This window comes from Ranitomeya imitator, chromosome 5 (genome assembly GCF_032444005.1).
Source record: "Ranitomeya imitator isolate aRanImi1 chromosome 5, aRanImi1.pri, whole genome shotgun sequence".
In the NCBI taxonomy this organism is placed as follows: Eukaryota; Metazoa; Chordata; class Amphibia; order Anura; family Dendrobatidae; genus Ranitomeya; species Ranitomeya imitator.
In genome coordinates this window covers 357,047,798-357,073,309 of record NC_091286.1, presented here as the reverse complement: position 1 = coordinate 357,073,309, position 25,512 = coordinate 357,047,798, and the positions used below count along the sequence as shown (strand labels likewise).

The following is a 25,512-nucleotide window of genomic DNA, read 5'->3' as shown; positions in this document are numbered from 1 at the left end:
GGTCGCATTGGGCCCTATAGTTCAGCATGTGTGTAAATCCTCAAGTATTGTGAATTAGATGTTGTCTGGGTAATACATTCTATATTCATTTTGTTTTTCAGTTCTGTGTAGACCACATTAAGATTGTTCTTGAAGGTAAGCAGTTCACATTTCTTCACTTTACCTAGCAAATCTACCGTATATACTCGAGTATAAGCCAATATTTTCAGCCCACTTTTTTGGGCTGAAAGTCCCCCTCTCGGCTTTTGTTCGAGTCATACTCAGGGGTCGGCAGGGGAGGGGGAGCGGGGGCTGTCTAATAATACTCACCTACTCCAGGCGCGGTCCCTGGCTTCCCCGGCGCCGGCAGCAGCAGCTTCTTCCTGTACTGAGCGGTCACATGGTACCGCTCATTACAGTAATGAATATGCGGCTCCACCTCTATGGGAGGTGGAGCCGCATATTCATTACTGTAATGATAATGAATATGCGGCTCCACCTCTATGGGAGGTGGAGCCGCATATTCATTACTGTAATGAGCGGTAACGGTGATCGCTCAGTACAGGATGAAGCTGCGGCGTCGGGGAAGCAGGGACTGCACAGCACCAGGAGCAGATGAGTATATCGGGGAGGGGAGCGCTGCACTGCGCGATAGTCACCTTTCCTCGTTCCGTTGCCGCTCTGTCTTCAGCAGTGACGCTCAGGTCAGAGGGCGCGGTGACGTGGTTAGTGCACGTCCTCTGCTGAGCATCAGTGCTGAAGATGGAGCGGGCCCGGAACGAGGAGCAGGTAACTATTGAAAGTGCCTGACCGACGTAGAGGTGAGTATGGGATTTATTATTTTTTATCGCAGCAACAGCAAATGGGGCAAGTGTCTGTATGAAGCATCTATGGGGCCATAACGTTTGTGCAGCACTATATGGGGCAAGTGTTTTGTATGGAGCATCTATGGGGCCATAACATTTGTGCAGCACTATATGGGGCCATAACGTTTGAGCAGCACTATATGGAGCATCTATGGGGCCATAACATTTGTGCAGCACTATATGGGGCCATAACATTTGTGCAGCACTATATGGGGCAAGTGTCTGTATGGGGCCATAGTTAACGTTTGTGGAGCATTACGGTATATGGGGCAAGTGTCTGTATGGAGCATCTTATAGGGCCATAATTAAGGTTTGTGCAGCATTATATGGGGCAAATATCTTTATAGAGCATCTTATGGGGCCATAATCAATGTTTGTGCAGCATTATATGGGGCAAATGTGTCTATGGCGCATCTTATGGGGCCTTTATTAACCTTTATGCAGGATTATATGGGGCATATTTTAATATAGAGCATCTTATGGTGCCATCATAAACTTTATGGAGCATTATATGGGGCTCCTGATTCAATATGGATATTCAAAAACACTTAACCTACTGATGTCTCAATTAATTTTACTTTTATTGGTATCTATTTTTACTTTTAACATTCACCGGTAGCTGCTGCATTTCCCACCCTAGGCTTATACTCGAGTCATTAAGTTTTCCCAGTTTTTTGTGGCAAAATTAAGGGGGTCGGCTTATACTTGGGTCGGCTTATACTCGAGTATATATGGTAGTTTAGCTAAAAGGGGTTTTCTGTAAAAGTTATTGTCAAATTGCCCAGGGCAAGGTAGCAAAAAAAAGTCCATACCTCTTGAGCAGACACTGTTCCTCTGCTCTCCTGGAAGAGGTGTTCTGGGACCACTGCAGCCCCTCTGGTAGTTTATACCCCAAGGCCTGCGTGGAAACCATTGAAAATACAGAGAAGCGCTTCTGAATCAGTAGATTAGTTTTTTTTCCCATTACCAATTGACAACAACTTTTAAAGTAGGGGACAACCCTTTTTTAATTTGGAAATGTATATATGGCACCACCTTGTGCTGGAGAAGGTGGTGACAGTGAGAATGCAAGAATTCTTATATTTCTTTATAAGTAACATATTTGTATGCCTCGATTAGAGCATATACCGTTTCAGCAAATGTCACATGAGGTCGTTAAGGTTTTGTGAAATTCATGAACCTCTCTGTTTATATTGCTGGTCTTAATTGCCGCAAAAAAATATTGGGTCCAATTCATCAAAGACTTTACACAATGGTAAAAAGCTTTGAAAAGTCACAAAATTTTGTCACAAAGCGAATCTTCACTTGTCCGATGGTATTAAATCATTAAGAGGCGCAAGAACAATGCCAGTCTCGATAAATCGGGGCCGTTGTTCCTAGGGTACTGTGAGGAGAGATGCTTGTTTTCTTCTATCCTGACTTTTCTAATAAATGGGTAGGCAGAAACTCCGTTTGGAAAGCCCAGGTGAAAGTAGTCAAATACAAAATATTGCAAGCGTTGCTATAAAAATTAATTCATTTTTATTCATTTTTTAGCAATCACAATTCCTAAAACCAGCAAAAAGAGGAAAATTTAGGACGTTATTGATGTTAGAATGAAAAATAAATGTTACCTTGCCATTAGCGCCACAACCTAAAAATGTAAAGATAAAATAGAGAGTATTTGAGCTATTTCGCATCCTGACGCTTCATTGCCGCCTAGAGGAAGCATACAAAACAGCTGTGGTATTTTATTACCATATTTCTTTTCTGTATGCATGGAGTTGTGTATTTTCTTACAGCTGGTGATATAGGTATTGAACACGTCACCAATTGTCTAAGTAAATTTCTAAAGGTGCTACTGACATGAAATTTTCACCAGATGTCTGTAACGACCCATCCACAAAGGCAAAGAAATCATAAGCTATAGATGTCCATGAATTGTTATGTGTAATAACGAGAGATGACACAGGGGAAAAGTATTGAACACTCCTACTGAAATTTAGTTAATACTTTGAACAAAAATCTGTTGGTAATGACAGCCTCTGCATGGAGAAACTAGTCGCATGCATTGCTCAGGTGTGATTCTTCCACACACACTTCAAATCCTGAAGGTTCCGTGGGCTCCTTCTATGAACTCTGAGCCTTGGTTCCTTCAGGTCAGGTGATTGGCTGGGCCATTCCAGCAGCTTTATTTTTTCTTTTTCTGAAACCAATTGAGAGTTTCCCTGCTGTGTGTTTGGGATCATTGTCTTGCTGAAATGTCCACTCTCGCTTCATCATCGTCCTGGACGTATTTGTCCATTCATCCTTTAGGCTGTAAACCATCCCCACACCGTGATGTTCCCACCTCCAAACTTCACTGTTGGTAGGATAATTCTTTTCACTCCTCTGTGAGATACAAGTAAAATGTTGTGTTTTTTGTTCACAGACGTTAATGCTAAAGATGGTCTTGAATTAATATTGCCTACTTCACAGCTGACAAAGTGTGAATGGTGCAGTGCAAGAAAACTTCCAGTAGTCTATTTTCAAAGTACGCCGTGTCTCTGTAAGAAGCTGCAGTCACGGTTTCAGATGAGCAGAGAAAATGAAGCTGGATGGTATGACTGCAATGCTACAAGTAAGTCTTCTCAGTTGTGTTTGGGGCTGGTTTTCTAGTTGGACCTCCATCACTTGTATCTCCTCTGGAGCTCATGGGTTTCTTCACATTTGAGACTACAAATCTTACAGGAATGTGGTTATAGTAACAGTAAGCATTCAGCTGTCTATAGTTATTCAGTAGACTGTCAGGTAATGTGATTCAGCAGTAATCTATTTCTTAAAGGGGTTGGCCACTACTTTTTTCATTGGTAACGTATCTTAAGGATATCTGATTGGTGGGGTGGGACACACAGCACACCAGCTGGAAGCTTTCAGATGCTGCCAAAACACAGAAACTCCATAATTTCTATAGCGTCTGGGTCCTGCAGATCAACCTCATTTTCAAAGCGAAGCATGCGAGAACTTCCAGGACGGCGCCAGGTAAAACTGGATAGGATATCAGTAAAAAACGTAGTGGCCAGGGTTGTCTAGTCCAGAATAATAAGTCTGCAGTCACTCTGTGTGACTGCAAATTTATGAATCCCCCCTAGCGCAAGCACTGTTCTCTGCGAGGATTCCCCGGTTTCTGAGCCAGGAGCTCAGGGTATGTATGTATTATACATACTCCCAACCAGAGGCCGAATAGTGGGCACGTCGTCGCTCCATATAAGTGTATGTCGTACCCCGTTTAGTGATGCAGCCGCCCAGTGGGCATGGCTTGGCTCAAAACAAGTGTATGGAGCTAGGCCTCGTCCACAAGTCGTCCTTTGGTTGGGGGTATGTATAACACACATGTACCCGCCGATACCGGCTCGGAAAGCAGCGAATCTCCGCAGTGCATTCGCTGGGAGGATTCGTGAGTCTGCTGTGACACAGACTTCTCATTTTGGACCTGACAACCCCTTTTAAGTGAAGAACATGCCGAATCCCAGGCACTTCTGAAGCAGAGTTATGCATTAAATTACGCTGTAATTATACTTTGCATTCAGATTATGTATATCTGAATAGAGTCTTAAAGGGTTATTCCCAAAATAACACGTTCTTCCCTGTCCATAAGAATAGAGGATAGCCAGTATCTACACTATAGTGTCTGCGGGTGTTGCAGTTCTACCTGGCCCTGAAGACCAGGAGGGCTCAAAGGTCACTTTGGCTCACATGAGAATACCAATACTTATTAAACGGAAGCTTTAATTTATTTTTCAAGAAAGTTTATTGTTTTTTGTTTTCTTTTTTTTCTTTTTACATATTACAATTTGTAATAAAAATAAAAAATAGAACCTTCATGTTGGCCGTTAGAACCTTTTTTGGCACAGTTTCCTATTTGTTTTAATAAAATAAACACGGACATCACCACAATGGTCAGACATGATCCTATCTTTTGCATTGAAGTGACTATTGAGTGTGCAAATGTCATTGTGAAGGGAGGGGGAGCAGGTCAGCTGTGGCATCCCCTATTGTGATTGGTGGATCCTGAGTTATCAGCTGTGTATAGAGGAGCTACCGGTTATTATGATCCTGCTTCTAATGATAATGAGCCTTGCTAAAAACTCTTCCTAAAAGGACAGGAAGTCTAAAAAAGCCCCAATGACCGGTGTGGAAATTGCAAGATTACTATTTAATAAAGATCACGATATGAAAAAAATAACATTGCCAGTTACACAGACACCTAATTTAAACAGTAGGGCATTTTTTTTTGTGATAGCGTCTCTTTAAATACCCTTGATTTTTAAGGAACCTGTTGGAAATTTTGCATTGGTTCCCAGAAGTTAAAAATTGCACCACTGGTGATAACTTTCCCCTGTTGGGTACCCCAGCAATCCCAAACTCAGGGCCCTAGAACTTTGACTGGAGCAGATATGTGCCTGTCTAACCTCCTCTTCATTCATCGTTTATAGGGCTGCCAGAAATAGCTGTACTCTGCTTGTAGACAATGGCTAGAGTGGAGGCCAAGCATGCGCACCTCCTTTCCTTTCAGGATGTTCCAGAATCCCGTTTTATGGATCCTTGGGGGGTCCCTGCAGTCAGACCCCCAGTGATCCGCAAGTTATCATTTATTTTTGGAGAATAACCCTTTAACTTTTATTAAGATATATAATAGACAAAAGAATGTTCCAGCTCACCCTCAGGTTATTCCCATGCAGTCTGCAGCACAGATAGCGACTCTGCCTTGGCACAAGAAAACTTGGTAAAGGAAGGATAGTCCAACCCAACGGACATGCAATCTTCTTTTTATCCTTATACAGAGGACGACTGGTTAAACATTCGTGTTAAAATCAAAGATGGCATATACACATTTCAGGGGTTGCAGCACCATTAATGATGATTTTAACATAAATGTTTTACCAGTCGTCCTCTGTATGATACCTATTGAATAAAGATTGTATGTCTGTTGGGCTGGATTATCCTTTATTTTATCACATCAAGATATATTGCCTTATTCGCTCTTGCCTTTTCTCCTTTTTGTCCAGTTTCTGGTATTTTTTGCTTGTTTTTTTTTTGTTTTGTTTTTTTAAATTTGCGCCTTCTTCTTTTAAGTTTATTTTGTGTTCACCTGTTTTTTATTTTCTTTTGCCATTGTGGGCAGAGTTTAGGGTTTTCAGGTATTTTTCACTTGATTGATCAGTTGCGACTACCGGTATTTGAAAATGTCTAAAACTTTTGCACAAAAGTACTCTAGTCCAACATTTGTTATTTTATGTACATCTGAAACCGATATGCAAATTTTACAACAGTGTAGCGAAACATGCAACTTTCTCCTTCGCCTCATTGGGGGACACAGACCATGGGTGTATGCTGCTGCCACCAGGAGGCTGACACGAAGTGATACAAAGAAAGTGATCTCCTCCCCTGCAGTATATACCCTCCTGCTGGCTCCCAGCTAACCAGTCCTTGCTCCGTGTCCGTAGGAGGCACACGGACAGGTCTGCTATTCAGACCCAAAGAACTCTTTTACCTTTTACAACGGACGAATGGGGCGACGGATTCTTTCATGTTCTGATCTCCCCGAACCAACAACAGGCGAGCACGGAAGTTTTACCTCTTCGTATCCTCTCCTGCGACGTGGGAAGCCACTGCCTGAGCTTATTCTAGGGGCGACGGGCCCCTTCAAGGGCACCGATCTCCCCCCTCCCTTATCAGACGAGCACTGGAGTTTCACCTTCAGTATCCTCTTCTGCAGCCAGGCCTATTGCCGGACATGCAGCCCTGCCCACCAGGTTTTACCCTCGGCTGTACAGAGGCACCTTCCAGCGTGGCGTCCGAGCAGCCCCCACTGCATCACCACTATTAAGAGCGGATGGTACACGGAGGCGGACGGTTCCTCCCCACCTCCAAAGGGACGATGGATTGAGGACTTTTCTTATCCCTGCACCGTCCAAACAGCAGCAACAGCACAGGATCCTTTCTCTACCTCTGACCTGCTGAACAAAGCTGCATACTGGGGTAAGTGCCGGGACTCGAGCAGTTGGAGGGCTCTGCGCATCCGGCGGCTTTTTCCCTTCGGTGCCGGCTGGCTTCAAAAATTTAGCCCCAGGCTTCGGGTTTGTGTAGGCCGCAACCCGGAACTCTGCCCATGCTAGGCCGCGCTTCAGGCTCCACCCCCCCATTCAGGCGCCTCTCATTCAGGACGAGAACTCTATTCTCTTCGTCCTCCTGCCATCTCCGGACACGAGCTCATCCGGAAGTGGCTGCTGCATCGCACCGGCGGTTTTCAGCGCTGAAGACAGCGCTATTCCAGACGGGGGACTCAGAATCTCGGTAAGGAGAATCCCTCCCTTTGCACCCCTCCCCGCTCGCACCCAGCTTTCCCTGGCTTTGTAAAAACACATGACCAGCATTCCCTGGTCTTAAAGGTTCCCTAGTTTAAAAGGGGCACATTACCAGCATTCTCTGCTCTGCCAGAAGCCGGTCACCTTTCCTTAACAAATGAGCTCAGGAGCCTCCGCTGCCACCGATCCCGGCTCTTCCCAGAGTACCTAGTTCCCCTCAAGGGGCTTCACCTCTGGCGTAATCCTTGAAAAATGCCCCGGTCTTAAAGGCACATGACCAGTATTCATGGTCTTAAAGGCGCATGACCAGTATTCCTGGTCTTAAAGGCACATGACCAGTATGCCCTGGTCTTAAAGGCACATGACCAGTATTCATGGTCTTAAAGGCGCATGACCAGTATTCCTGGTCTTAAAGGCGCATGACCAGTATTCCTGGTCTTAAAGGCGCATGACCAGTATTCCCTGGTCTTAATGGCGCATGACCAGTATTCCTTGGTCTTAAGGGCACATGACCAGTTTTACCTGGTCTTAAAGGCACATGACCAGTATGCCCTGGTCTTAAAGGCACATGACCAGTATTCCTGGTCTTAAAGGCGCATGACCAGTATGCCCTGGTCTTAAAGGCATGTGACCAGTATGCCCTGGTCTTACGCACATGACCAGTATGGCCTGGTCTTAAAGGCATGTGACCAGTATGCCCTGGTCTTAAAGACGTGACCAGTATGCCCTGGTCTTAAAGACACGTGACCAGTATGCCCTGGTCTTAAAGGCACATGACCTGTATGCCCTGGTCTTAAAGGCACATGACCAGTATGCCCCGCTCTTAAAGGCACATGACCAGTATGCCCCGCTCTTAAAGGCACAAGACCAGTATTCCCTGGTCTTAAAGGCACACGACCAGTATTCCCTAGTCTTAAAGGCGCATGACCAGTATTTACTGGTCTTAAGAGCACATCATCAATCCGAAGCTGGTCACCCTAACTGAGCTCTGGAGCCTTCCGCCGCTGATCCCAGTTTATCTCAGAGTACCTAGTCCTCCTCAGTGGGCTTTGTCACTAACCGCAACCCATGGTTTCTCTGACCAAAAGATTGTATCCCTCTGTGAACCCTCTGTGGCTCGGAGTGCTCGCAGGACCGATATACATGGTCTCTCTCCTACATGGGAGCCGTCGGCTAGCAGAGGCCGCAAGTACTCTAGAAAAATGTACAGGCGTCTAGAAAACTGAAGTTTTCATTTCCTGATCTCTCCCCTATGATTTGTTGAGAACAACGCTGAATATGGATCGGATATTGCCTTGGATTGCCAGAGCTTCAGAAAAAGAGGGACTCTCCTATTTATACCATCAACAAATTGACGAGCGATTCACTGGACAGAAGCCTTTAAGTGGGATGCCATACCTGGTCTGATTTTTATGGCACAAGACCAGTATTCCCTGGTCTTAAAGGCACATGACCAGTAACCCCTAGTCTTAAAGGCGCATGACCAGTATTTACTGGTCTTAAGGGCACATCATCTATCCTAAGCTGGTCACCCTAACTGAGCTCTGGAGCACTCAACATGCTCCCTCTCCTACAATGGGAGCCGTCGGCCAGCAGGGACCGCAAGTATTCTAGAAAAACGTACAGGTTCTAGAAAATCTCCATCAACAAATTGACGGGTGATGCACTGGACAGAAACCTCTAAGTAGGATGCCATACCTGGTCGGAATTTTATGGGCGACGGGTCCCTTAAAGGGCATCGATTTCCCCCCACACCTTCAACAGACGAGCACATGCAGTGTCGCCTCCATGTATGCTCTTCTGCATCCAGGCCTAACGCCACACAACCTGCCCTGTCCGCCCGGGGACCTCACTCTGGGGATGTACAGAGGCACACATTTTTGGCGTCCGAGCACCCCCCCCCCTTTGTATCACCACTATTTAGCGGATGATGCAAGAAAGCGGACGATTCCTCTCCACGTCCCTGTTAAGAGGATGGTGGATCGAGGGTTCCTAATTTTTTTCTCTGCTCGACGATGGCAAGAGACCTGCTGGTTGCAGCCCTGCATTCTGCCATGTGGCAGACTAACCGGGTAGAATTTCTTGTGGTATACCTACCAGTATCCCTGCCCGATGTATCATCAATTAAAATACCTCCTTCCTTAGCCGCCACATGGGTTGCTTGACCAATAGTCTCCTGGTCAGAGACCTTAACTACTTCGATTCACACAAGTAACCTTTCCCCGAAGACAGTATAGCTGGCCAATCAAATCTTCTGAGCAGGAGACTAACAAGGGATCGTATCTTTTCTACAGACCCAACCAGCAGTGGAAGCGTTGTCCAGGACAGTCTAGATCTAAGGGATCTTGGTTCCAAAAAGGAGGGTATGAAAAGTAAGACCATTCCTGGACCTCAAACTTCTAACAACCTTTGACAAGGTCCTCCTTTTTCAGATGGAGTTCCTCCACTCAGCCATTACTTCCACATACCTCACATTCCTATTTTTCCCCTCTACAATAATCTCTTCGCCTTTCCATTCGCGAACAGCATTCTCAAGTCACGACCTTGCCCTTCGGCCTGGCTACCGCACCAGAGTGGTCGCAAGGGTCATGGCGGTTGTCATGTGCTTCTTGCTCCCTAGAAGCATGGTCGTCCTGCCCTATTTGGACCACTTTCTAGCCACTCTTCAAGGACTACGCTGAGTTGTCTATTATCACTTGCAATACCCTCTCACTTGGGCTAGCAGCTAAACTTAGACAAGTTTTTTCCTCATTCCCAGCCCAGCAGATCCTTTTTTGAGGATGATCTGCACAAGAAGGATGGTAATTCTCTCTCGAGTCAAGGTCGTGGCCCTTCAACATGGAGCTCGTGCACTTGATCACTCATTCCCTCGGTTAATTCAATTCGCTAGGAGGGTTCTGAGGAAAAAGACGTCAATGGAAGCGCTGTATTTCGCTCTGCTCGTTTTCAGCAAGCCAATCAGGCTTTCAAAGGGTAGTCTCTGAGCTCCTTCCTCATCCAGAGCCTTCTCCTTGTCCAATGGTTTAGGGAATACCACTGCCAGTCTTCTTCTCCCGATCATTGCTCTGGGGATCCGAACGGCACGGCTAATCCTACAGCAGGTCCACTGCCTTTAGGCGGGTCAACCATCCGTCTTCAATTGGATAATGCCACGGCTGTGCCATACATCAACCATCTAGCAACTACCCACAGTCAAGTGCCATGGCCGAGGTACCTCGCACTCTCTGATGGGCCGAGATCTATCATTCGGTGATCTCAACAGTACATATCCCTGGAGTAGAACACTGGGCGGCTGACATCTTCAGCCGTCAGGGTTTCTCCTCAAGTGAGTGGGAACTTCACTCGGAAGTCTTCCATCAGATCTGCCTTCACTGGAGTACTCCGGATGTAGGTCGGATGGCGTCCAATCTGAACGCCAATGTACTCCAGTTCATGGTTTGGCCTCGAGATCCAAGTCCACCGCAGTGCATGCTCTGTTCTTCCATGGTACCAATTTCCATAACTCTTCCACTACGTCTGAGATCTTTTTGGAAGCAGGAAGGGCCCCAGTGATCCCGGGAGACCCGCACTGACCATGTCAGGTTTTCTCACTTGCGGTACTTGTATTTTTCCGTCTTATGGCGACAAACCTCGAAATATGGACTTTCTCGCAGGGACCCTTCACCTGTAGTTCTTCCCTACCATGTACTGTTAGATCTGTGGGACCTTAATGGTCCTGGGGATCTTACAGTAGACTCCTTTTTTGATCCGGACAGACTTTACTATCAGGGAAGGTCACTCCCCTTTTTTCTCTGCGTTCTTGTCATCCTAATGAGTCTTCAGAGCTCGCCGCTCTGTTCTTTCAGACTTTTTTCCTTATTACCATCAAGGCAAGGTTGCCCTCAAGCCATCCCCTTCCCTCGTTGCCAAGGGGGTATTGTATTCCCACTGTCCCAGGGGCTTCGTCCTCTCATCTCTTTCGGCTCCAGTCCACAAAACGGAATGGGTTCTCCATAATCTGGAAGAAGTGAGTGCTCCGAGTGGGTACGTATCAAGGACGGCGTCCTTCCGAAGGTTGGACACTTTACTTGGGCTTCTCGATGGTAAGTAGGCTTCCTGACGGTCACAGGAAGGGTTTAGCCGTTTCATCGGCCATGTTAGCCTGGTGGATTCTTTTCACCATGCAGGAGTCCTTCTGTGCTAGATGTCAGCCTATCTCCCTGTCTGAGGGCTCTAGGCACCAGACGTCGGCAAGCACGACCGCAAGCTTGCGAATTCCTCCAGTCCGCATGCATTCTTGAAGCACTGTAATTCACACACTTCCACAGATGTGAGTCTGGGCAGGCGGACTTTGCAGGCCGCGGTGGCGCACTTGTAAGTAGCGGCTACACAGCCTGATCTGATGTTGTCCCCACCCAGGGACTGCTTTAGGACGTCCCATGGTCTGTGTCCCCCATTGAGGCGAAGGAGAAATAGGGATTTTTGTGTACTCACCGTAAAATCCTTTTCTCCGAGCCATTCATTGGGGGACACAGCTACCTCCCTATTATTAGTTTGTGCTTGTTTTTATCATTTGATATGTTATACTCGCATATATAATATGACATGCTATACGCTTATATGTTGTTATTGATCTCCTACTGCTTTTGCACCGAACTGGTTAGCTGGGAGCCAGCAGGAGGGTGTATACTGCAGGGGATGAGCTAACTTTCTTTGTATCACTTAGTGTCAGCCTCCTGGTGGCAGCAGCATACACCCCATGGTCTGTGTCCCCCAATGAATGGCTCGGAGAAAAGGATTTTACGGTGAGTACACAAAAATCCCTATATTTCCTCTAAAAAAAAAAATGCAAAAAGAAATAAAGGGCAGTTTAGATTTTGAACAGTTTTTGAAGAGTTTGGCACAAAATTGTCAAGAATTATAACAAGACAAAATTAGAAAGACAATTAAAAAAAAAAAAAAAGAAATGATGAATCAAGTCCTGTGTGTTATTAATTGTCTGCACTTTTCTGTTGTAGGCATAGCAGAGCAATACATTGTGTTAATCTTTGACAGACCTCCAGAAGCACATGAAATTGTTTGTTTCGAAAGGATACAATCTGAAGTTGGAGAAAAACAATTAATTCCCAACTTTTTTTCAAAAATATCATTTGAAGAAGCAAATAGACGACTTGTTGCCTCCACCAATCATGGTTCTGAAACACCTTCAGTAGCTTCCACTCCAAAGGACCACATAACTCGAAGCGTAAATGTTTTATTTTTCTCATTATTTTCTGTTTGTGGGACACCTCTCTGATACTGAACAAATGCTTGTTTCTTTTTACCTGTGTATTTTTCATATTAATACTATATACATCTCAGTGATTGTCCAGTGAAAACAAGTTATCTAAAAATAAAATAAAAAGTTTTCAAAAAATAAATTTCAAATCATCCCCCTTTCGCCCCATTCAAAATAAAACCATAAAAATAAAATCAAACCTACACATATTTGGTATCGCTGCATTCAGAATCGCCTGACCTATCAATGAAAAATAAGGATTAGCCTGATCGCTAAACGGCGTAGCGAGAAAAAAATGTCAAAACGCCAGAATTACATTTTTTTTTGGGTCGCCGCGACATTGCAATAAAATGCAATAACGGGCAATCATAAGATACTATCTGCACCAAAATGGTATCATTAAAAACGTCAGCTTGGCAGGCAAAAAATAAGTCCTCACCCAACCCGAGATCATGAAAAATTGCACCCCTCAAGGTGCGCAAAACCACAATCAAGAAGTAAATTAACCCATCAGGTGCTTCACGAGAACTATAGCAATGTGGAAGGAAAAAATGAACATTTTACTTTTTTCACAGATAATTTACTTTGGAACCAATTTTTTTTTTATTTTCACAAGGGTATCAGGAGAAAATGAACCACCAAATTTGTTGTGCAATTTCTCCTGAGTGCGCCGATACCCCTTATGTGGGGGAAAGCCACAGTTTGGGCGCATGGCAGGGCTCAGAAGGGAGGGAGCACCGTTTGACTTTTTGAACGTAAAATTGGCAGGAATCAATGGTTGCGCCATGTCACGTTTGGAGACCCCCTGATGTGCCTAAACAGTGGAATCCCCCCCCAATTCTAACTCCAACCCTAATCCAAATCCAAACCCTAACCCCAACACAGCCCTAATCCCAATCATAACCCTAACCACAAACTTAGCCCTAACACACCCGTAACCGTAATCCCAACCCTAACCATAATCACAACCCTAACCCTAGCTTTAGCCCAACTCACTTCAGCCCAACTCTAACCCTAATGGAAAAATGGAAATAAATACATTTTTTTATTTCATTATTTTTACCTAACCAAGGGGGTAATAAAAGGCTCAGACTACATGTGCAATGGGATGGGTTCACTTTAAACTATAGTTGCAATGCACTGTATAGAGAAATGACTGTTTTAAGCCATTGTTAGGCTATGTGCACACGATGCAGATTTTGCTGCGGATCCGCAGTGTTTCCTCAGCTGCGTATCCGCAGCAGTTTACCCTGCATTACAGTTCAATGTAAACGTATGGGGAAAAAAACGCTGTGTTGCGGAAAAAAATGCGCGGAAACGCAGCGGTTTACAATCCGCAGCATGTCACTTCTTTTGTGCGTTTTCCGCAGCGGATTTACAACTGCCCTTATGGAAAACCGCAGTTGTGAAACCGCGGTAACTCCGCGATAAATCCGCAGCGGTTTTCCACTGCGGATTTATCAAATCTGCTGCGGAAAAATCCGCTGTGGACCCAGACTACGTGTGCACATAGCCTAAGACCAGTGGTTTATGTGCACGTTAAATATTTGCTGCGGACATTTCTGCTGAAGAAAACATGTCTATTGACAGAAAAACACTGCATTAAAAATTCATATTTTTGCATGCAGTATTTATTTGTCTTTTCCCATCTATTAGAATTTGTGAGAAACGCTGAAAGAATTGAAATGCTGTACATTTGAAACTGCTTCAAGTCTGCAAGAAAAAGATAAGCAGCGTGTGCAGGAGATTTCAGAAATGTCCCCTTTGCTGGCACAGTAAATTGCAGTTTGCTTGGTTTTTTTTGTGGCAAAAAACAATGTGTGAACATACCCCCTAAAGCTGGACCTGCAGTGAAACGACACTGAAAATTTTTGTCCAGTGTCTCAAGCAACTTGGAGCCCCCTATATATTATTGCTGTGTAGTATGCTGTAATTTTATCAGAAAAACACAGCATAAAGTATAAATGTAAAGTGAACGTATCGCTAGTCATTCATTTGCCAGATCCCAGGCATTGCGCACCCAACTGTACTTGGAAATATGTCTGCCAGAAGCCAGGAGTTGATCGCACCTGTTGTTTTCCTTTCATTCAGGCTATATCGGAAACACGAATGAAATTGCGGAACACCACACCTCACTTGCAGTTCTTTGAAGATGATGAAGAAGAAGGTGACACACATACGGTCTTTGTTGGCCCAATTGTAAAGTAAGTCTATAGGTCATGTTTCTAGAAGATTATCTGTTAGCAAACTTGGAGAAATTGTTATCCAGCTACGCTACATGTCATAGATGTGTAAAAAAAAATCTATTAACAGTGCAAGATTTCGTTCTAGCCAAATTATTCCAGAAGCCATCATTTGGAGGCACCTTTTGAATTCATTTGTCTTGCCTGTTATTACTACTTTAGTCCTTTTTGACATTTCTGTTTCTCCAGCAGCGCATCCACAGTGATTTTATAGAGCTGTAGAACTGGGGATAAGTTGTGGTGATCATTGGGAGATCAGAGTTAGGCTTACGTTTTTGCTGGTTTTTTTATGCAAATTAAAAGCGACTTCTTACAGTACCTGCAAAAGGTATGAGATTTCCAAAATCTGAAGCACAACAGTTTTTTTTTTTGTTTTGTTTTTAACTGCAGCACGTAACTTCTTTCAGCATTTTTTTTAGCAATTGTTTTCCCCCCATATAAAGCAATGAGTAAAGGTACCGTTACACTAAACGACTTATCAACGATCACGACCAGCGATACGACCTGGCCGTGATCGTTGGTAAGTCGTTGTGTGGTCGCTGGGGAGCTGTCACACAGACAGCTCTCTCCAGCGACCAACGATCAGGGGAAAGACTTCGGCATCGTTGAAACTGTCTTCAACGATGCCGAAGTCCCCGGGTAACCAGGGTAAACATCGGGTTACTAAGTGCAGGGCCACGCTTAGTAACCCGATATTTACCCTGGTTATCATTGTAAAAGTAAAAAAAAAAACAAAAAAAACAGTACATACTCACATTCCGATGTCTGTCACGTCCCCCGCCGTCAGCTTCCCGCACTGACTGTCAGCGCCGGCTGTAAAGCAGAGCACAGCGGTGATGTCACAAGCGTGCTTAGAAGTCCGGTCCTGGGTCCGTCCCCCACCCACTCGCCCACCAGAGCCTGTCGGTTGCGGAGACGAGGACGTCCATCACACCTCCGTGGACGTCTCAATCCCCTCAGGTTAGTAACTGCGTGGGATGTTTAGGTGAGTATTTCCCCTAAAATTTCCCAGATCTTCCCCTTATTCCCTCGCAGTGTAGGGGAGTAGTAGTCCCTAAATGCGCTGCACTATCTTCTATGGCGGCGCTGATCTTATTTTAAAAGGGATCCCAGGGGCACCAAGACGAGCAGTAGCTCTGCACTACATATCTTCGCGCGGTGGCCTTTCAGGGCGCCGCGCTTCCTCCGAAGCTATCCCCTTCATCGGGGCCGCAGTGTCCTCCCTGCGGCCGCAATGTCACTTTTCCGGCGGCACCGCTATCCCCTGCGGCCGCAATGCCTTCTGTCCCTGCGCGGCGGCCTTGCCAGGCTGCCGCGCTACTTTCTCCCTGCGGGCTTCGGCGCCGCGATCCGACTATTCCGTTCTCCCTGCGGCCCTGGCAGGCTGCCGCGCTGCTCTGTGGCGCACTGTTCCGGGGCCGCGGTCTCCTTTCCAGCGGCACCGGCCTCTAATTTAGGTCCCGGCATCTGCCGGGGCCTACTTCCGGTACCGCGCTCCTCCACTTCCACTTTCTTCGGGCGGGCTTTCTCCCGCCCGACAAACTGTGCCCTGCAATCTCCGCCCACCGGCGCCATCTGGTCTGACTCCGCCCCTTCCTCCAAGCCGCTCCTGGAACACGGGGCAGGAGATTCCACACGTGCCCGCATTTTCGCCGAGAGCTTCATTTCTGGGGGCACAGCACATCATCTGCGCAGATTGCAACCAGAGGCCGCAGGGCAGCAGCTCCACCTTTTCTGTTCCACCGCAAGCAAACCTGGTATCCTTCTTCTCGTCGGCCGTGAGTAGCTCTGCACTGCAGACTGACACCCCCCTCTGCCCCACTGTCCCCTAACCCGCTGGCATTTTCTTCAGGGACCTCTCAAAATGTCTAACTCTAAAGGAGGCCGCTCTCGTCCCCCTACTTCATCTTCTGCCTTAGTCAAGTACTTTGCATGTTCGTCCTGTAACAGCAAACTTCCCTCAGGTCAGCCCTCTCCGCTATGTCAGGCCTGCAGCAACCCGATTGTTCCCACCGCCCAGGATCCTCCGGCCGGTCCGCCTGAGAGTGATACCCCCATCCCAGGCTGGGCCTCCTCTCTGTCACAATCGGTGGCCGATTTAACACGGATGTCTCAAACCCTGGTGTCCGTGCTGGATCGATTACCCCTGCAGACATTCGCAGTGGCCAGCGGGTCGCAGGAGCCGCCGCCCGAGCCCTCCTTGATAAGCCACAAAAGGTCCAGACAGGAACGTCGGTCTGAGTCCTCTTCTCGCTCCATCTCGCCACACGGCCCTCCTCTGCGGTCGGCGTCCCCCCGATCCCCCTCCCCTGAGTCAGGCGAGGCATTCTCTGATGCGCCCTCGGAGGATATTTCGGAGCTGGATTATAACCAAATCGCCACCATGAGGGATATGGTCCAGAATCTCATTGGAGCTATAAACCAAACCTGTGGCATCAAGGATTCCTCTATGGAACCCGCAGATCAGGAGGTTTTGTTTAGTCGGGCTAAACCACCTTCCAATTTTTTTGTTCCTCATCCTGAATTCGAGGAAATCTTGTCCATCGAGAGAGAGAACCCGACCAGACGTTTTCAGAGGGGAAAACGCCTGGGTGTGTTATATCCCTTTTCTCCAGAACTTACCGCCAATTGGACGGTCTCTCCCTCGGTGGATCCCCCTGTTTGCAGGCTGTCCACCAACACGGTGCTTCCACTGTCCGGCAGAGCATCTCTGAAGGATTCTAACTATAGAGTTATAGAATCCTTTGCGAAGTCAGCCTTTGAAGCGGCTGCAGCGACTCTATGCCCAACTTTTGCTTCCACTTGGGTCTCAAAATCCATTTCAAAATCGGCCAAAGATCTACGTTGAGGTATCCTGGACGGGGCGCCCCCCCCGTGCAACTAGCGGAGCTTGCCAACCAGATTTCCTACGCTGGTGAATACCTGGTCTCCACCTTCCTGGATGCCGTGTCTTGTGCGGCTCAGGCTTCCAGCAATGCTGTTGCCATCCGTCAGACCGTTTGGCTCAAGGCCTGGCAGGCGGACTTATCTTCCAAAAAGTCCCTTACCAGTCTGCCCTTCCAGGGCTCTCGCCTCTTTGGTTCACAGCTGGACCAAATCATTAAGGACGCCACCGGGGGTACAAGTTCTCTTCTCCCCCCAGGCTAAGCCTCGTCGCCCTCCTCCGAGATGGCAGTTTCGATCCTTTCGGCCTTTTCGTCGCTTCGCGGCGTCAAATTCCTTTTCCCAGCAGCAACAGAGGCCACAGGCACGTCAAGAGAAGAAGGCGGTGTCCTTTAGGCCCACTCCGTCCTGGCGTCCTCGCTACTCCCAGGGTAGATCCTCCAGGCCCAGAACTGGAAGATTCACCTCGGCATGACTATCGGCGAGACCCCAGCCCAGCTCCCAGGTTGGTCGGCCGTCTTCTCTTTTTCAGAGACATCTGGATGTCCGCAGTAGAGGACGCATGGGTTAGGGAAGTTGTATCCTCGGGATACAAGATAGAGTTCGTTTCACGACCTCGGGATCGTTTCTTCGAATCCCGTCCTCCAAGAGATCCTGCTCTAGTTCCAGGTTTCTTCACAGCCATCACTTCTCTTCTCAAAGCTGGGGTAATCGTTCCCGTCCCAGAAAAAGAACGGTTCACGGGTTTCTACTCGAACCTTTTTGTGGTACCGAAAAAAGACGGCATGGTTCGCCCCATTGCTGAACAGGAGAGTTCGTCTGAGACACTTCAGGATGGAATCCCTTCATTCAGTAATTGCTTCTGTGGAGGCTCAGGAATTTCTGTGCTCGATAGACATCCAGGACGCCTTCCTCCATATCCATATTTTTCCCGGACATCACCGATTCCTGCGCTTTACGGTGCTCCGGGAACACTTTCAGTTCGTTGCCCTGCCGTTCGGTCTCGCAACCGCTCCAAGGGTGTTCACGAAGGTCATGGCGGCGCTGATGACCATCTTGAGAGTCAGAGGCCTGGTCCTATTTTCATACCTCGACGACATCCTTATCAAGGCTCCGTCCTTTTCTCAGGCTCACGAAAGTCTGTCCATCGTTCTCGACACCTTAGCCCGTTTCGGGTGGCTGGTCAACCGGAAGAAGTCCTGCCTTATTCCTTCTCATGGCATCATCTTTCTGGGCATGCTCTTCGACACTCATCAGACCAAAGTCTTCCTTCCCAAAGACAAGAGATCCACTCTTTGTCGGGACATACGCTTGCTCCAGGGTCCTCGGCCTCCCTCCCTCCGATCGGCCATGAGGGTTCTGGGAAGGATGGTAGCAACTTTGGAAGCGATTCCCTTTGCCCAATTTCATTCGCGACTCCTTCAGCAAGCCATTTTGTCTCAGTGGGACATGTCTGCCTTCTCCCTGGATCGTCCGATCCGTCTCTCTTCTCGGGTCAAACGGTCTCTCATCTGGTGGCTGACGTCACCTCTCATCTCCCAGGGCAGGTCCTTCCTTCCAGTTTACTGGCAGGTGGTGACGACGGACGCCAGCCTCCTCGGCTGGGGGGCAGTTTTTCACCACCTGACGGTTCAGGGCCGTTGGTCGATGCAGGAGTCATCTCTGCCAATCAATGTCCTCGAGATTCGGGCCATCTTTCTGTCCCTCCGCCACTGGGAAAGAATTCTCAGGGGCCTGCCAATCCGGATCCAGATGGACAACACCACGGCTGTGGCATATGTCAACCATCAGGGGGGGACTCGGAGCTCCTTGTTCCTTGCCGAGGTATCCAAGATCCTTCTTTGGGCAGAGGCAACGGTTCCGGTGATATCCGCGGTTCATATCCCTGGCGTGGACAACTGGGCCGCCGACTTCCTCAGCCGCGAGGGCCTCGCGGCAGGGGAATGGTCCTTGCATCCGGAGGTTTTCCATCAGATTTGTCTTCAATGGGGGACTCCGGACGTGGACCTCACGGCATCCCGAATGAACAGGAAGGTTCCTCGCGGTGGGCGTCGATGCCCTGGCCATTCCTTGGTCGCAGTTCATGCTGCCCTATCTGTTCCCACCCCTGCCCTTCCCAAGCTGTTGAAAAAGATCAAAGCGGAAGGGGTGCCGGTCATTCTGATTTCCCCGGATTGGCCCAGGAGAGGTTGGTTTGCGGAGATCGTCAATCTTCTCGCGGACGCCCCTTGGCGCCTTCCAGACAGGCCCGATCAGCTGTCTCAGGGTCTGATCTGCCACCCGAATCCTCGGTCGCTCAGTTTAACGGCGTGGCCGTTGAGACCGCAGTTCTAAGAGCGTTCGGCCTTTCGGACCGGGTGATTCACACCATGATTCAGGCTAGGAAGCCTTCGTCTTCCAGGATCTACTACCGTACCTGGAAGGCTTACTTCCGTTGGTGCGAGTCCAACCGCGTTTCATCTATGTCCTTTTCCTGCCTTCCATTTTGGCCTTCCTTCAGGCAGGACTGGATTTGGTCCTGGCTCTTAGCTCCCTGAAGGGCCAGGTCTCTGCGCTTTCCATCCTCTTTCAGAAGACTTTTTGCTTCTCGGCCACTGGTTAGAACCTTCCTTCAAGGAGTAGCCCACGCTGTCCCGCCGTACAGGGCCCCTGTGGATGCATGGGATTTAAACCTGGTACTGGACGTTCTGAGGGTTTCCCCCTTTGAGCCTCTCAGGGAGATTCCTCTATCAGTTCTATCTTGGAAGGTGGCCTTTCTTTTGGCCATCACTTCTATTCGCCGCGTTTCCGAGTTGGCGGCCCTGTCTTGCCGTCCTCCGTTCTTGGTCATTCACCAGGACAAGGTGGTCTTCCGGCCTCCACCTTCTTTTTTTCCTAAGGTGGTTTCCACCTTCCACCTCAACGAGGACATCGTTCTACCTTCCTTTTGTCCAGCTCCGACTCATCCTCTGGAGCAATCGTTAAACAAGCTGGACCTCGTCAGGGCAGTGAGGATCTACCTGGATAGAACGACCACTTTCCGGAAAACGGATTCCTTTTTCATCATTCCTGATGGCACGCACAGAGGCCAACCGGCTTCTAAGGCGACTATTGCTCGCTGGATCAGAATGGCAATTTTGGAGGCTTATCAGGTCAAGAACAGAGTTCCCCCTCCTGGGATTAAGGCTCACTCTACCCGGGCTGTCGGCGCCTCCTGGGCGGTGCACCACAGGGCTTCCGTCCTACAGCTTTGCAAAGCGGCAACTTGGTCTTCCATCCACACGTTCGCCAAATTTTACAAGGTCCATCCCTACGCTTCGGCGGACGCCAGCCTAGGCAGAAGGATCTTGCAGGCGGCAGTGGTGAGTCCTCTGACCTGATGGAAGTCTGTTTTTCCCGCCCTTGGGACTGCTTTGGGACGTCCCATGGTTCCTGTGTCCCCCAATGAGAGGCGATAAAGAAAACAGGATTTTTGGTTGCTTACCGTAAAATCTGTTTCTAGGAGCCTCCATTGAGGGACACAGCTCCCTCCCAATGTTTTCTGTTGTTTTATGTTCTATAACAGTTCTCAAGTTTGTGTTTATGGTTTTCAACCTTTTTCATTATCTCCTACTGCTTTCTCACTAACTGAAGAGTATTATGCCAGTCGGTGGGGTGTACACTGCAGAGGAGGAGCTAACTTTTTTATTTGCATAGTGTCAGCCTTCTAGTGGCAGCAGCATACACCCATGGATCCTGTGTCCCCCAATGGAGGCTCCAAGAAATAGATTTTACGATAAGCAACCAAAAATCCAGTTTTTTTCATTTATTTACTAGGTTAATAGATGTACATATATAAGGCACAAATTACCGTATATACTCGAGTATAAGCCGAGATTTTCAGCCCAAATTTTAGGGCTGAAAGTGCCCCCCTCGGCTTATACTCGAGTCACGGTAGCGGTGGGGTCGGCAGGTGAGGGGCTGAGGGCGCTGGGGTATACTTACCTAGTCCCAGCGATCCTCGCGCTGTCCCTGCCGTCCCACGGTCTTCTGCGCTGCAGCTTCTTCCTCTCTTCAGCGGTCACGTGGGACCGCTCATTACAGAAATGAATAAGCGGCTCCACCTCCCATAGGGGCGGAGCCGCTTATTCATTTCTCTAATCAGCGGTGCCGGTGACCGCTGATAGAGAAAGAAGCTGCAGCGCCGAAGACAGGAGGGGACAGCGCGAGGATCGCCAGGACTAGGTGAGTATGTTATATTCACCTGTCCTCGTTCCAGCCGCCGGGCGCCGATCCATCTTCCCGGCCGGCGCCTCCATCTTCCCGGCGTCTGCGCTCTCTGACTGATCAGGCAGAGGGCGCGATGACGCATATAGTGTGCGCGGCGCCCTCTGCCTGATCAGTCAGAGCAGAGACGCCGGGAAGATGGAGGCGCCGGAACGAGACGCCGGGAGCTGCAATCAAGGGAGGTGAGTATGTGTTTTTTTTTTTATTGCAGCAGTAGCAGCGGCAGCACAGATTAATGTGGAGCATCTATGGGGCACAGTGAACGGTGCAGGGCACCGTATATGGAGCACATCTATGGGGCACAGTGAACGGTGCAGAGCACCGTATATGGAGCACATCTATGGGGCACAGTGAACGGTGCAGAGCACCGTATATGGAGCACATCTATGGGGCACAGTGAACGGTGCAGAGCACCGTATAAGGCACAGCTAGGGGGCACAATGAACGGTGCAGAGCACCGTATAAGGCAAAGCTAGGGGGCACAATGAACGGTGCAGAGCACCGTATAAGGCACAGCTAGGGGGCACAATGAACGGTGCAGAGCACCGTATATGGCACAGCTAGGGGGCACAGTGAACGGTGCAGAGCACCGTATATGGCACAGCTAGGGGGCACAGTGAACGGTGCAGAGCACCGTATATGGCACAGCTAGGGGGCACAGTGAACGGTGCAGAGCACCGTATAAGGCACAGCTAGGGGGCACAGTGAACGGTGCAGAGCACCGTATATGGCACAGCTAGGGGGCACAATGAACGGTGCAGAGCACCGTATATGGCACAGCAATGGGGCACAATGAACGGTGCAGAGCACCGTATATGGCACAGCTAGGGGGCACAATGAACGGTGCAGAGCACCGTATATGGCACAGCAATGGGGCACAGTGAACGGTGCAGAGCACCGTATATGGCACAGCTAGGGGGCACAGTGAACGGTGCAGAGCACTATATGGGGCACAGCTATGGGGAAATATGAATGGTGTAGAGCACTATATGGCACAGCTATGGGGAAATAATGATCTATTTTTATTTTTGAAATTCACCGGTAGCTGCTGCATTTCCACCCTAGGCTTATACTCGAGTCAATAAGTTTTCCCAGTTTTTTGTGGCAAAATTAGGGGGGTCGGCTTATACTCGAGTATATACGGTATATATCTAACGGATATCAATTTATCTCTTCTCTTTTTGCACATTTTTAACACATAAAAAGCAAGAATTTCTTAAATGCATTTATTGCGGTACGTGTCACACTGATGTCATCTCTGGGCTGTATGTGTTTTATGTGGACCCATAGACTTTTATTGGCTTTTGTCATCCATGGTGCCATTACAAAAACGGACATGTCTACTCGTGTGTCATACGGTCCATGTGAAAACAGACTTGTGCGCAGCCCATAGGATATAATGGGTACGTTTGTATACGTGTCTCCAGTGCATGTGAAAACGTACATGTGAAGGGGCCTTAGAATACCAAGCACTGTACTCGATTTCCAGCAGTTGTATTGATAATACATGGAGCAAAGGTCCAGTATGCGCACTGCCACTCCATTTAAAATGATGCTGCAGAGTCCTGTTTTCTAGTCGCTGGGGAGCTCCAAAGGTCAGACCACCAGCGATCAAGTTTTTCTATATCCACATGAATAAGGGATAACTTGTTTTTTGGGGGGTAACCCTTTAATATTCCATGGTTAAATGGGTTTTCAAGTCTTGGGCTACAAGTCACTCTGTGACTGCAGAGTTGTGAATCCTCGCATCATTCATTCTTCCAATTCCAGGAGCAGTCGACGTGTGACCCCAAGTATGTGATTTAAATACATGCGGTCGCATGCTGTCTAGATGTGCACAGCCTCAGTAGCAGGGCCAGACAAGCCTAGTCTGGATGTGATCTGAACTATGAAAATTTGATACTTGTGGACAGATGACCGCCCGCCCGCCCATAGCACTGGCGTAGTACGCACAATGTGAGGATTCACATAATTTGACTTGTAGCCTAAGGCAGGATGACCCCTTAAAAAAACGTATAAGCCAGTCCAGTTTTGTTAAAAAAGATATCTCTTGACTGCTCGTAAAAATAAAAAAAATATTGCAGAGGTTTGTGCACATTTATTTATTTTTTCCGTTTGAGATTCAAGAACACATGAAGAATTTTTATCTCAAACTTTTCTTTTGCCTGTCTAACCTTGGTATCTTCTGATTCTCTTTTCCTGTCCATTTATTATGCATTCTTCTTTTTCTTTAGATTATTTGTCTATCCTCCACCTCCAGCAAAAGGTGGTATTTCCGTTACTAATGAAGATCTCCATTGCCTAAATGAAGGAGAATTTTTAAACGATGTTATAATTGATTTCTATTTAAAGTAAGTTTCTTGGTTTCTGCGTATTTATATAAATTATGCGTGGTTAGCTTTTTCTTTAAAAAAAAGTCACAATGAAATGCACTTGCCTGGCCCCTGTTCTGGCTCAGCAAATGGAGAGTTAAATGGAGAAGTATCTGCACATTGCCTCCTGTTCTGTGGGAGTTATGTAAGCAGCCAAGGAAGCTTGCTCACCTGTTTCCGTGGATGGGGAGAGCCACACAATTCAAGAGTGAAAAATAGATTTCATGGTAAAAATTGTTTTCTTAACCAATCATAAGAAAACACGTGTACATATTTTAGGTCTTTTTAAAGGCTGTAGATAAAGACAAGGGCTGCAATTCACATTTTATACATTAATCTATTGGGGCAAAGCAAAATGTACAAAAATGAACATGGGATTCTTTATAAACAGTTGTGGGGTGCGATGGCCCAGAGTCGGGCGGTGGGATGGGGTTGAGGAGGGGGGATGGAATAACTTTTAACAGGAATGTGTAATAGCTTCTTGTTCATAAACTGTCTAAGAGCTGCTCAGCACTGCCACCTTGTGCTAGATTAGAGTGTTGCTGCATTTGGCATGTAAAAATCATTGCTTTCCCAATGGCTGGAGTCCGCGCAAGATGTCTCCTCTTAAATGCTTAAAATTGCAAAATACTTTTAAAAGCAAGATGCAAGAATCCTCTTCATTCTCAAGACTGCAGAGATTTATAATTCCATAATATCCTCCAAGTTGCCTTGGTTACCTGCTATAGTCTAGACAAGGGTGCGGCACTTACAAGCTCTTTTATATAGAGCTTGTAAGGATGCAAACATGACATGTGCTATGATTTGATTTATTTTTTTACTCCATTTTTATGAAAAAAAAAGCGATCAATAATTTCCCTAAATGTGTTCTTGTAGTTATCAAGGTTTGTATGAGTTATTTGGGATCATACAACTAAATCTCATAAGCATTTGTGTTTTCTTTTCAACTAGATATTTAGTTCTCGAGAAACTCCGGGAAAAGGCAGACAGAATCCATATTTTCAGTTCTTTTTTCTATAAGCGTCTTAATCAGAGAGAGAGGAGGAATCTCCAAGACACCGCAAACTTAACGTAAGGAAAATGCTTTTTGATTGACTGAACTGAATGTTGGTGATATGTTTGTCTACTTCATTCTATCCCTCTACTAATGCATCTTAGAATAAAGAACGCAGCTTTTCTGGGTTTAAGATAACATTTCACTGGTGAAATCTGCTATAATTGTAAATACTTTAACCCCTTAATGACCGCCAATACGTCTTTTAACTGACCTGAGATATAAGAGAATAGCCTCCCCATACAGATGACAATCCAGCATCTGTCGGTTGTACACTATAGCTGACA

General features: G+C 47.3%; 1 protein-coding gene across 11 annotated transcripts in view; it reads left to right on the top strand.

Annotated features, from left to right (window-relative positions):
• The window catches only part of SENP6 (SUMO specific peptidase 6), a 172,967-nt gene that overhangs the window by 122,457 nt on the left and 24,998 nt on the right, over positions 1–25,512 (top strand). For all 11 annotated transcript variants that reach the window (XM_069726523.1, XM_069726526.1, XM_069726529.1 and 8 more), the window contains 6 exons: positions 102–135; positions 3,256–3,444; positions 12,169–12,395; positions 14,520–14,632; positions 24,034–24,150; positions 25,123–25,242. In XM_069726523.1, the coding sequence (XP_069582624.1) occupies positions 102–135; positions 3,256–3,444; positions 12,169–12,395; positions 14,520–14,632; positions 24,034–24,150; positions 25,123–25,242 (800 nt within the window). The remainder of the gene's footprint in view (positions 1–101; positions 136–3,255; positions 3,445–12,168; positions 12,396–14,519; positions 14,633–24,033; positions 24,151–25,122; positions 25,243–25,512) is intronic.